Source organism: Parus major, chromosome Z (assembly GCF_001522545.3).
Source record: "Parus major isolate Abel chromosome Z, Parus_major1.1, whole genome shotgun sequence".
NCBI classification, from domain to species: Eukaryota; Metazoa; Chordata; class Aves; order Passeriformes; family Paridae; genus Parus; species Parus major.
Window position 1 is genome coordinate 42,706,377 of NC_031799.1, and position 13,334 is coordinate 42,719,710.

Sequence of the window (13,334 nt, forward strand, 5' to 3'; positions counted from 1 at the left end):
CAAAGCATGTACTGTCATGAAAGCATGGACAATCTGGAACACTCAGTCAGAAGTGGAAGGCTGTCAAACCCGTCTTTCTCTCCAAGACAAATTTGCAGGCTGGGAACATTTTCTGCTCATAACAGCTTTTCTGTGCTGATTTTATGAGTTATTTACTCAAGAACCCAAATGAGTGTGCTAAGAAGTTTACATCTGTCCATTTTGCACAATCAAATCAAAACCCTCGTGTGCTGGAGTTTTACAATCATGTTTTAGTACTACACACCTAGAAGACTGGATGTCTACAATTAAGAATTCTCTTGTAGAAAAGGAAGTGGGGAGAATGTCAGGACACTAACTACTGTTTTTTCCTAGTTGAATTCAGAGCTACACATTCTCAAGACTAAAAGTACTTGCATGTAAATACAAAATAGAGGTTATTTTCTTCAATCACTCCAAAACAAAAATAGAAATCCCTCTTCCGTATTTCTTTCTTGCTATCACTTCCAAAATATACCTTTGCAGCACAAAGAGTAGGTCTCTTCTGCATACTGCAATATACTTCTGCACAGGAATTGCAAGAATTCCTGCACATAAGCATAGCGAAGACCACTTTCACTGTTAACTGTAATAGCAGTACTGGATGCTGCCATACAAGTACTCTCATGCCATTACCAGAGTGAAACCCATTTAAGAGCATAAAAAGATGAAAAAACATAGCATTTCAATGGGAGACTACAGATGCAGGGAACTAAAGAGAATTTAGTTTGAACACAACATATCTCATGCAATGTAAAATTTGGGAATGATGAGACTGAAGCAAGAAGACTATTAAAGAACATCTGCAGCACTACATATACAGAAAATTGAGCTGTGGGCAAGTAGCAAAGATGTGAATAATATAAGGATAAAGATGGAATCTGCCATCAACTGATGATGTTGCAACATCATGATGGTACGGGAAGTAGAAAGAAAAGGTCTTGTGGTGGTCAGATGACACATTTCAAGTGGAAGAGAACTCTGGTGCTAGTGAGGCAGGTGGGCTGAATTAAGGACAATCCAGTGAATAAATGGCATGAGTTACAACCAATGGATGAAAAGGAGTTGCAAGTCAGAGCCTAGAGGTTAGATTCTAGGTTCCACTTCCGCTAGTGCGTATAAGTTAGCAGCTGGAGAGTACAAGACTACTCTAATTTGCACATGGACACAAAGGTTGTAAGAATAAAGCCACAACTTCATTCAGATAGTTAAATGCATTAACATTAAGATAATTTGTTACAAAACCCTATCCCAGGAACCATACTGATCTAACTATATCTTTAAATTATTTCTTGTTTCATCACCTTGATATAACATCCTGACTCAGAATACATACAACTGTAATTCAATACAGAAGAGTAAATAGACATTACTGCTCTTTATTTAAACTAGAATTCAGAAATTACTGTGTAGCTAACTATCTTCATAGAAGACAGCCACAGTGTGCACACAGCATTAATAAATGGCTTTTAGAGGCAAAAAGGGATTCTCATTCTGATTGGCATCTTTTATGGAAACCACTGGAGTCCTGCAACATCCACGTTTCCTAGAAGGCAGACTGATTCTGTTAAAGTACCAGAGATTCAGCTGATCACATAAATAGCATTTGGTTTATTCCACTAACACTGTGAGTATAGAACACAAATTTTACACCTACAATGCAAGTTCAACCCTTCAAAATTGGAGAGTCCATTTGCAATACTGTGCATACCAACAAATGACATGGAAGAGCATGGCTCCTTGGGAAATGGGCAAGCCAGGTTTAAGAGGTGATGACCGGGAAGCCATCCAGTTCAGAAGCCAAGTTTAACCCTGCACCTTCAAATGCTATTGAAACATACTGACACAGACCAAAACGACAGTTCTTGAAAAATTTATCAGTGTTTCCCAACAGCCATTTAAGGAGATGGTATTTTACCCATTTTACATCTTTACAAGCTAAAGAACAGTACTAATCACATGTTGACCTTGATGAGCAATAATTTACTAATTTACCAAACCATTTCCAATGCAAGAGAGTAATTCTCCAGGTTTAACACACATGGCATTTTTCTGTCCAAGACATGGCAGGCTTTTCTAAACTATACAGCTGTTTAGAAGAACTAGCAGCAGCTGCATACTAGTTTCCTAATGAAACTTCCTCCACCTCTGAACAGACCTCAATCCTAGAGCCCAAAGAGGAGACAAGTCCTGATGCCAAGCATACACACTCAATATTTCACACAAGTACACTTCAGATAGCAAAAGTAAAACTCAAGTAAACTAGCTCTCTCTATAAAACTTCCATATGGCGAATCCAGTGTGTAAGTATGTAGAACAAAGTCTTAAAGAAGGAAACCTGTTTTCAGTTCGTGACATTACCAGCCATGTTACATTTTCATAGAAAACTCCTAGCTTACTCCACCAAGAAGTCTCAGAACACTGTACACAGCTGATTGAGTTAAAATGTTCACCATTACCTAGACTTCCTATACATGACCTACATGGTGTTCAGACAAAGCACTAAACAGCTTAAAGCACTCTATCATAAGTTCAGACAATCTCTCAGGTTCACAATAAAACTTGTTCATTCTACAGCATATTATTGGTACACCTCCATTACTACTAGAGCAGGAACACACAGCAGTAAGTACAAACTTTCCTAATTACACCAGTTCCCTGGAAGAATGAACTACATTGTATCAATTAAAAAACCTCCATAAACACACTAAAATAATACTAAGTGTAGACTTGGCCTGGATCTCCCTCTGGGGAGGAGTAGTATTGCTCCAACATCAAAGAGCTTGCTATTGATTGCATTCTCATGGGAGGCAGAAGCTTGAGTTGCCACAGACTTAGAGAACTGAAGCAATGTCTCCCACTTAAGAGGACAAAAGAGCTTTGCTGGATGGGTGCAGCATGTACCATACATCTCTAGAAAGAAGCCAAAACACCTAGGGGCAATTTCAAAAGATACTGCATAATAGGGCATGCAACTCACAGTGGAGTCCAATGTCCATTTTGTGGAATTTCTGCTTCAATGTCATTACAAAACAGTGTATTTTTCAGATTATAGCAAAGCAGACACTAGTCACATTTCAGACCTAGAGCCATATAACAGTATTTTACATACAGGTACCATATCCTTATTTTCCTATTGACTTTCCATTTCACTGCTTGTTCGCCAATGCCCTGTCCACTGAAAAGATGCACTCATCTGTTATAAGTATGAAACTCAGAAATAATACTAGGAAAAGTCTTCTCATGGTGTAATACTGCTTTATCCACCAAAAGGTAATGAATTTATACTTTGGTTCACTTCAGATATTAAGAATATTACCAATTCACATAAGGTATCATGGTATTACTAGTGGTGTAATATAAGGATGCTTACCCTGAAAACTCATACATGGGGACTTCACTCTTGAATGTAGCATATGTTGTGTTGTAGATCATCTTCCATTCATCTTTACAGTCAACTCATATTAAACACTGCTTCAAAACTCCTTGATTACATACCTCTACCTCAATCAACAACTTAAATATTTATCTTGAAACATAACACAGCTGATTAAATAAATATGACATGATCAACACACCTGCTGTAGCTTTGTAGTTTAGAAATCAGGCCATCTGTAGACAAAAGCCCTGTTTTTAAGTCTCAAAAATATTTAGTTATTGTTTCTTCCTTCATTATTCATTATTTAGTGTTTATTTCAAATGAGCAATAAATAAGGATACTTTACAAGTATCACAGTAATATTTTTCAGGGGTTAAAATATCCATTTCAGTTCAATTTTGGTACTTTCATGGTTCTTAATAATTAATAAAAAAAACAGTCATGCAAACAAAACCAAAACAATAATAAACACCCAAAGCAACAAAACAAACCACAACCCCCCCAAAAAACACATAACACCCCCCAAAAAAACCACAAAACCAAAAAATCAAAACTCTGAAGACTTTTGCACATACCAAGTTACTGCACTACATTTGAATTTTCTACTTGTTGATCAACCTGTTTCACAGAATTTCAAATTTTATTACTTCTACAGATTCAAATCCCAAATAAAATATTTTCTAATTCAAGACTAGTAAAACAGAGTTAAAAATACACTTTACTCTCAAATGTTAGCTTTATCACAGGACATTGAGATGCATTCAAAAGACCTACCAGAAATACCAGAACTCCTCAGTTACTGGTGTCCACATGAAATGTGGAGGACACATTCCATAGATGTTGCCTCTGTTCTTGCCATTGTCTTAATGTAAACCCAAGACCAAAGACATCACAGCTCATTAGGAATTCAGGGCCTGCACAGCTCTGCTGTGGGAACTAACAGTGTTGCCACTTACAGGGACATTCATAGCAGTTTGATATGCATTCCTTCAAAATGTGTCCTATATTTAAATGTGTTTGCCACAGTGAAAATCACTGCTGCTTAAACACAAACTCCTGACTTAGAGGTTCAAAATTCTGGCGACAAGAAAGAAAAACATTCAGGACTACAATAAGAGGGCAGCACTTGAGGATACTGAAACTATATTAGATTAACAGCAACTAATACTAAGAAAGCTCTATCTGAATTATGTAAGAAAAAGTGGGAGGAGAATGGAAAAGGAAATAATATGTCAAGCCCTTAGGTTATTACATAAGCATACTTCCTTATAACTAGGCAATAATTTTGCAGCATTTTATTGCAAACTATGGGAAGTCTTACAAAGCATTCACAAGACATGGTTATCATGACCTTGAACAAAGTACTAAAATGGGTTTCCTGTTTTGTTTCTGTAGTTCTATATACAGCATTCAGAAGTCTCTTCCTCAGTCAAATAATGTATCTAGAGAGCAGCAAGAGTGGTTTCAATTTAAAACAAAACCAAACAAAAACAGGCCAGTGCTCATCTCTGCTGTAGACAGCTGTCTAACTACATTAATAATGAGAGGCATTATATATATATATATATATATATATATTAACAGATACAAGTCACCATGTTCTGCTCATCATGCTCTCCACTAGAGTCTAGCAACACTACTGATAAAAATAGCATCTGCTAGAAACTAGCATGTAAAAATGCAGTATGGAATCAGCTTTCTAATATACCAGCAATCATCTTCTATTCTTATAGTACACTGCATATTGGGTGTTGAAATCATATTAAAGTAGAGAAAACTAAATTTTTGGACTGTATAGCTGAACTTCAAAATAAAGTTGACACTTCTCTCTTCTTAAACATACATACAGACCCTCTTGAGGCTGTTGTCATACAATTATACACTTCTATTCCATATTAGGTAATTACTTACCTAGAAGAGTTAAAAGAAGAAAACAAAATAAGCAAATAAAAAACACCAAAACAAACAAAACAAACAAACACAGGAAAAAAACAAACAAAAAACCCAAAACCAAAAACCCTAAACCACCAACAACAACAAAGAAGGGACAATGAATGCAATGACATTTATTTACTGCATAAGTCTGGGAAACATCAAAGTGATTGAATGACCTAAAAGAATGTTATTAGATATTCACCAACACAAACTCTTTCTCTAAAAATTATAACCAAGCTTCTCGGTTTCATAAAACAAAGGCAAAAAGTAGCAATCAGTTTAGTCAACAGATGGAAATAGCCTGACAACATTGCATAACCATTTTTTAGAAGGTAAGCATAAAACGGACACGATTTTCCAAAAGACGCTTCAAAGGGGGAAAGATACAAATATCAAAGACACAGTTTCTGTTAAATTGCAAGTTCTACTTTTCACAAAAGAAACCACTGACCTAAGTTCATAGAAACAAAATTTATAGTCAGCCCAAATACAGAAAAGGCATGCACAGTTACAGCGAAAGCTTGCCTTCAGAGTAAACAGCATAAAGACACTTAACAACTTCACTACTTAACATTCTCATAATGACAAAAAAAATCCATCAGTTGGGTGATACTTAACAAATTCTTCCAATTATTAACGTAAAACTCTGATGGCTGGCAGCAGTCTTGATGCCAAATAGATTACAATAACATAAGCTTTGGATTTAGCATTCACTATTAACAATAGTGACAACAAGATAATCAGTCTTCTCAAAAACTGTTCTCACTTTATCAAAAAATAATTTTGTAAGGATGCTATGTGCCATGCTTGTTCCCAGTACAAATTATCACTTCCTGAAGCTCTTAAAGTGTTGATGTTTTAATTACCTGACAAAATAAAGGAAATAACTCGCTACCTACAAATTTTAAGTGATACAACTGAAGGGTAATCTGAGCCCCAGATCCGCTAGTCCTCAGTATGAAAATCTCAATGAATTTTATAAGTACTCACAAGTATCTACATAGTTGAAATATTTCTGTGTTAAGATCAAAAGGAATTATTTGCACAGGTTGTGCAGCTGCTTGTGACAGTATTTATAAAAGGACATCTCATGCTTCACAGGAACCTAACAGAGCTTACAGACCAGAAATACAGAAGCAGTTCCATGAGATGCCTTATCATTAGCATGTTCTTGGATGCTTATAAACTTCAACCTTCATACTATGTATCAGATAGAGAGATAGATATGTGTGTGTGTATGTGTATATATATAGATATATAGATAGATACACTTATCAGAGGCTAGAACAGAAGCCTCATCTATTGTAAAAATATTGAAAGGGAAATCAAGCTTCCTATCTCCTAGGAGAATTCACAGCTCATTCGATTTCCCTTCATCAACACCATTATTTGTTTGGTCTTCTTACATGACAGTACCCATGCCCAAAATGAAACTGGCATGTTTTGATGCTCCTTAAACTCGTTTGACTGCAGTAACCTCTGACTACTGAAGATATACAGCTGATGTACAATTAGTAATCTGTATTGCCCATAATGGCAGGAACAGATATTCCATCACAGCAGCTCATTTTTTTCAAAACATTAGAAACTTCAGATTTATTCAGTGTTGTTTTGCTAGCAGATGCTCAAGGGAAAGCGAAGGGATGATCTGTCTTCATCTCCTCTTATAACAGAAAGTTCTTACAGTCTTTCAAAACCAAGGCCACCACTAAAACCACCAAGAATAACACGTGCTTTGTTCTTCCCAGTCATGCCTCCGGTTTCCAATATTTCAAGCTTCTCTCACGCATACCATAGATTAAGTCACTAATGTAAAAAGCTGTAAATTTAAATAAACATACACAGTATTTCTCAATTGCAACACAAACACTAAGACTTCAATAAATTGCCTTGTTTCCTATAACATGTTGCCAAACCAAACACCTTTTAACTACTATCAGCTACTTCCATTGTATAAGAAAGGGAGAACAGGTTATGTATTACAACTGTTCCATGAGAAAGCAGTTTAAGTTCTGTCTTGCCCCACACCTCATTCCCTTTCACTATCTGTGAATTTCTGTCCCCTCAGATGTAACAAAGCAAACTTCACAGAACTGTGGTATAAACTAGATTGGTGGAGCAATTTGAGTTATACTGCAAAATAAGTTTTCTTGCTTAAAAACAAACTAACAAAAACCCTATACAGATTAGTTCAAACAAAGAGATTTACAGCACAGCCTAACAGTTGTGGCAACATAGGAGTGATAAACTCCAACAGTTACTTCCTGAAGATACAGTTTTAAAACAGATTGATGCTGTGACATAATAAAAAATATCACTGGAAAAGGAGAAGAATGAAAAGCAAGGGAAGAGAATACCAGCACTCAACTCCATTTTTCTTCCTCAGTAAAATGAAAGATTTGAAAGAAATGCAATTATTTTAACAACTCAAAACTTATGCACCATTCGCTCAAAAGATCCCTACATTTAGGTAGAGAAGATCATTTCTTCAGAACAACACAAATATAAAATATAAAAAAAACCCATAAACTCAAACTAGAGTTACCTCCATAAAAAGTAAGAAGAAACTTCAGCTTTGTTGCACAGCAGATCCATGACAAAAAAGATGCATCCAGACAGAAGCACCCTTCTTGTGAAAACACCCATTTCATGCTACAGATATGGCCAAGCGAGGACAGTGGGCTGAAGCAACATGAAGGTACTGACAAGTAACAGCAATACCAGACAGAAGACAGAAATCCCATCTCAGTATTTGTCCCTTCCTTTACAGATTTTCATCTCATATAGGATAGCACATTTGGCTAAATCACAATTCAAAGAAATGTTAGGAAGATCTGTTCATGATAACTAACAGTAAGTAAACAAGACTGCTTTTATACAACTGCTAAGATGTAGTTGACATTGCACAAGCTTTTCTCTACACACTCAAGGTTCAAGATGGTGATAGTAAAGAGACAGCAAGCACAAAAAAATGACAGCTTAGTACAGAATCGCACAAGCAATTCTAAAGAAAAAAAGGATGAAAACACTCCTGTAACACCAAGGAGAAAGAACAGGTAACACTGGAAAGGAACAAGAAGTAAATAAGAATTCTAGTTGTGATGATAAAGAAATAGTGGATATCACAGTAGATGCTACACCAGGGGAAGTGGAAGAACTTTGTGCAAACATGGAAAACCAAAATGAAAATAATAAAGAAACAGGAAAAGAAGTACTCTGGTTCTAATCACCTCAGCAGGCAAAACAGCAGTGGAGCAACAGAAAGAATTAGCTCATCTGGAAGAAAGTCTGGTATGGTTGCATTAAGTTTAATTTAACATGACTCTTGACAAATAAAGCTGAAAAGTCTGGTAAAATAGGAAGTTAACAAAAGGGGGAGAAAGGTTCAAAGTATATCCACAGACAGAAGTATTGGCAAATAAACAATAATCAGCAAGTAGAAGGCAGTGAGCAATTAAAAAACAACAGTACTATCCCCGTATGGACCATGCACTTAAGAGCTGGATTCAATGATTCTTGTGGGTTCCTTCCGCCTCAGAAAATTCTGTGGTACTACAGACATGCCAGGGAGAATAAGACACCATGTAGCAGAGGATTACATATGCTATTGAAAGCAACAGAGACCAAGGAGCATAAAACATGGAATCCTTGCAACTTGGGCACAAGAAGCCTGCAGATATATTAACTGAAGACAATTTCAGCACAACACAGAATATGGACTGGAATTAATTCAGTATGAAGAAAGAGGAAAGAATGTGTGACAAAAAACATACATTCCTCTGCTCAGAAATTTGGAAAAAGGAGAGAAACAGACTAGAGTGCTGTTATTTTTAAGGATGAAGAATAGCAAATCAGAATAAAATTAGGAAGGGAATAAGATGGCAGCAGGAGGTAAAAACCTGAAGTTTGAAAGTAAAAGAGAAAAACTGAATGAATGAGGATTTGGGTAATTAAAAAGGCAGAAAAAGCATAAAAGAAACACAAGAATACATCTCTGTAAGCAGCAATCAATACTGCTGAATAAAGGTAAACATGTAAATTCTAATCAGTTCTTCTCTGGAAACCTTTAGATTCTGCTGGGAAAGAGGCACAGAAAAAGGCCTAAGATAAAGGCCTTTAGACAGCCTACAAAGCAAAGGAATTGGGAAACATATATAGGGGGAAAAATGAATAACTGAGTATGAAATAAAAGCTATGAATAAAACTACAAAGAAATCAATCCAGTTCAACAATCAGTCACAGGTAGATGCATTATCAGAAATAAGAGAAGAAGGTGGCAGTCATGAGAAAGGGACTTGGAGATGCAGTAATCAGATAAGATGGCTAGCAGAATCAAAACAGAAGTAATCATTTCTGTCAGAAACAGAAACGGGGATTAGCAGATGAAGATCAAATAGGCTAGAGAGCTGAAAAATAAACTTAATGAGAAATCTACTTGAAAAACAAAGTCAGAAGGAATGAGGATTTTCATGATAAGAGATTATGTCAAAGACCAATATGAAGCTAGAAAGGGAGAAGCAAAATATAGGTGAGGAAATATGAAGGAATTTCTGATGGACCCCTGCCCAGGTGTTGTAGCTTAGGGCACGGCGATGCGGAAGATTTCGGAATGTAACGGAAAGTTAGAAAAAACCCCTCTCTGTTAGGATAGTAAAACCTCTTGTAATTAGCCAATAGCACTTAGGTGTGACGTATGTAGATGGGAGTAACACAATGACCCTAGGTTATAAATTGTCAAATTTCCCTGCAATAAACGCCATTGCTACGCCATCCATCACATTGATGTCTTGTGGGTAGATTGGCCAGGGTGTCCCGGGAGAGAGGCCACAGGCTGGCTCCTGGACTAGGGTGTTTGCCTTGCTTGAAAAACCAGCACCCAGGAAAAACATGAGAGGGGGAAATGCAAAGACCATGGTAGATGAGGAATAGAACATTTATTTGTAATGATAAAAGGGATGATAGGACAGACATTATAACCTAATGTAGTGCTATATGGTATGCAGCAAGGTTTCTGTAATCCATATACCAGACAAAACTGCTGATAAAATATTCAGCAACTAGCCTTTGATTTGAATTTCCTGAGCAGACACACCATTGCTTACGGTTAGGAAATTACATATACTGCTATTCTTAAACTTCAGTCCTACGGTGTACAAAGGTCAGTTGTTGTACCGTATCTTGCCACGCATAAGGAAAGCAAATGAAAAGTTTACTAGAATACTATTAATGTCATATAACCTGGCAGCATTACAAAAATTGCACTAAAATCCAAAATCAGTCAGCTGAAACCCAGATATGCATATGCCAGATACGCAAACCAATTCATCCGCTAACATTACCCGCAAGTAAGTCTGCATTTTCCTTTAAGAAAAGAACAGTGAACTGCAATTCAAATTTTCTAGCTCTAGAAAGGGCCTACAAAACACTTGAGAAAAGCAATTTCTCAGAAATCACAGAAATAAGATTGGAAAAGACTTCAAAACATCAACTTCACTCAGTGCTCCAAGTCTGTATCAGCTTTCCTTAAGCCACTCCTGACAGATGTTTATCTAACATGGGTTGTTTTGTTTTTTTTAGCAAACCTCAGACAATACAGACTTCACAATATGCTCTGGCAGTGTACTGCAGTGACTGAAGAAATTCAAAATCCACCCCTAACATTTAGCATATACCTCACTCTCGTAATTCAAACCATTTGTTTGTGCACCACAAAGCTGTCTGCCTTCCTCCTTGCAGCATATTTGCTATACTGAAAGGACGTTTCCTATTGCAACTGGACAGTTCTCCGCAGTGTTCTGCATTGGAAGGACAGAGCTCTTACATAAAAAAAAAGTCTGCCTGAACGGATGAGCTACAAAAACTCATCTCTGTGATGAGTCATCTGGGACAGCAGAGACGGACTTTCCCACATAAGCAGTCTGCTGGAAGCTGGATTCAGCCACTGCAAGTGATACAGCCAAAGGAAACTAACATTTACAAGCGAGCAAAGCACAGCCAAGGCATCAGTCGTGATCGTTCATACTACAGCCTTCAGAAAAAGAGCCATGCAAAAAACCAGCACAGCTTTGGCCGTGTTGTTCAAAGGCAAAGTTAAAATGGGAAGCAGAGCCGCAAACTGGAGCGTTGGGTGGAGCTCCCGATTGTGCCTTGCCTGGCAGCACCACTCTGGGGGAAAAAAAGGAGTCAGTAAGGGCAAAGCAGAGAGAAGGGGGAGGGGGAAGAAAGAAAAACCGACCTCGGAAACAAGAGATGTGCACGGAACCAATCACATACAGGGAAATGGATATAGGGAGGCACCTGAACCCTCGGACACAGAGTGAAGAAGGAGGCTGGGATTAAGACTGTCTCCAGTGACAGTGGACTTCAGGGATGCCCTGGGCTTGATGACTTTCCTCCCACGGAATAGCTTCTCTTTGTCGGGTGGGGCAGTAGGGACCCCAAAGAACATGCTGCAGGAAGGGCAGGGCATGCAGAGCTATCTAGGGAGATGTACTGAGCATGGCGGGGGGGGGGGAGGTGGGGACCACAGGACAGTGGTGCAAGGCACTAGAAGGATGGCAGGTGAGAATTGGACGTCTGCAGCTGCAGCCATAGCAGGGAAGTGGAGCAGGGTATGCTACAGATTGCAAAGCAAAAGCACAGCTGGGGAACAAGGGGCAAGGTGAAGATGATCCACAGGAGAAACAGCACACAGAACAGTATGCAGAGGGTGGAAGTGCGTAGCATGGTAAGGAGCAAGGCTATTGGGGGGGCGGGGGGAGTGATGCTGGTGAACACGGGGATGCACAACCACGAGCGGGAAAAGCACAGCTACAGAGCGAGCAAAAAGGTGCACAAGCTCATGTGCATGAAGACTTGGGGCGAGTGGATGTAAGGGTGTTGTGCCCAGCCACGAAACAGCAAGGCTACGGGAGGGGAAAGCAAGGTGGTCGCAGTCACGGGAGGCCAAAGCTGTTGGTGGAGGAGTGTGAAGTGGGGAGGGAAAGCAATGGGTTCCCAGCCATGACAGAGTGTGCTTACAGACTGGGACGCAGAAGAGTGCGCAGCAACGGGAGAACGGCGCTACAGGTGTAGCGAGGGGGATGTACTGACACAGGAAAGCGGGGCTCCGTGGAGGGAGGCAGCAAAGCGGTGCTTAGCCTGGTGGAAGCCGTGCTGCGAGGGGCACAAGGAGATGCACGGCCGCCAGAGAGCGCGGCTGTGGAGGGGACAAGCGGCTGCGCAGCCACAGGACAGCGACAGGGACAGACCCGGGGCCAGGGGGCCCACAGCCGCGGGGCGAGCAGAGGGGCTACGGGCGGGTGTGACAGGTCCCTGCAGCGGAGGACGGCGAGGTCGGAAAAGGGAGGGGGACACGGGCCACTCACCTGCGAAGCGGAGCTGCAGCAGCCCATGGCGTCCGCGGGTCTCTGCCCCGGGGGTGCCCGCTAGGCATCCACTCTCCGCGACTCCCCCGCCCCGGGCGGCGGCGCGGTGCGGGGCACACGAAGGGAGGCACGGAGGGAGCGCCGGCTAAGCGGCGGGGACCGCGGGGCCCGGTCAGTTGAGAGCGACAGCACCACAAGCGCCGTCGCGGCGCCCCCTCATCCTCCTCCCCCGAGGCCACTCGGGAAGGGGCGGGGCCGGCGGGGGGGCGGGCCTGGGGGCGGGGCCAGTGCACTGCGGCGCAGGGGGTACCTGTCCTGCCGGCGGCTCCGCCCTCGCCCCGCCCCGCGCGCGCGGCGGCCGCTTCCGGTGCGGTAATGGCGGCGGTGGTGCCGCGACTCCGGTGGTGGTCGAGCTCAGATCTCGTCCTTCGCTCACCAGTCGCCCGACGGCAAGGTGCGCACCGGGACGGGGGCAGCTGCGTGGGGAAACCAAGCTCCTCTCAGCGGGGCTTCCCAAGAATCTGAGAGCCCGCCCTCTGAGAGGAAGAGACGTTCATATGACCTCGTAGTACATACACATTTGCAGCCAAGAATTTGTAGTAGAATCAAGGAGCATTTCTACACTTCTTTTAACG

The 13,334-nt window shown here is 40.6% G+C and overlaps 1 protein-coding gene across 9 annotated transcripts in view; it reads right to left on the reverse strand.

Annotated features, from left to right (window-relative positions):
• The window catches only part of SLC44A1 (solute carrier family 44 member 1), a 71,503-nt gene extending 58,560 nt beyond the window's left edge, over window positions 1-12,943 (reverse strand). For 7 of the 9 annotated variants that reach the window (XM_033520391.1, XM_033520392.1, XM_015653529.2 and 4 more), the window contains exon 1: window positions 12,700-12,941. In XM_033520391.1, the coding sequence (XP_033376282.1) occupies window positions 12,700-12,726 (27 nt within the window). In that variant the 5' untranslated portion in view covers window positions 12,727-12,941. Of the gene's footprint in view, window positions 1-12,699 lie in introns of all 9 variants that reach the window. The other 2 variants (XM_015653525.2, XM_033520393.1) reach the window with 1 other exon arrangement.
• Between the last annotated feature and the right edge of the window lie 391 nt (window positions 12,944-13,334).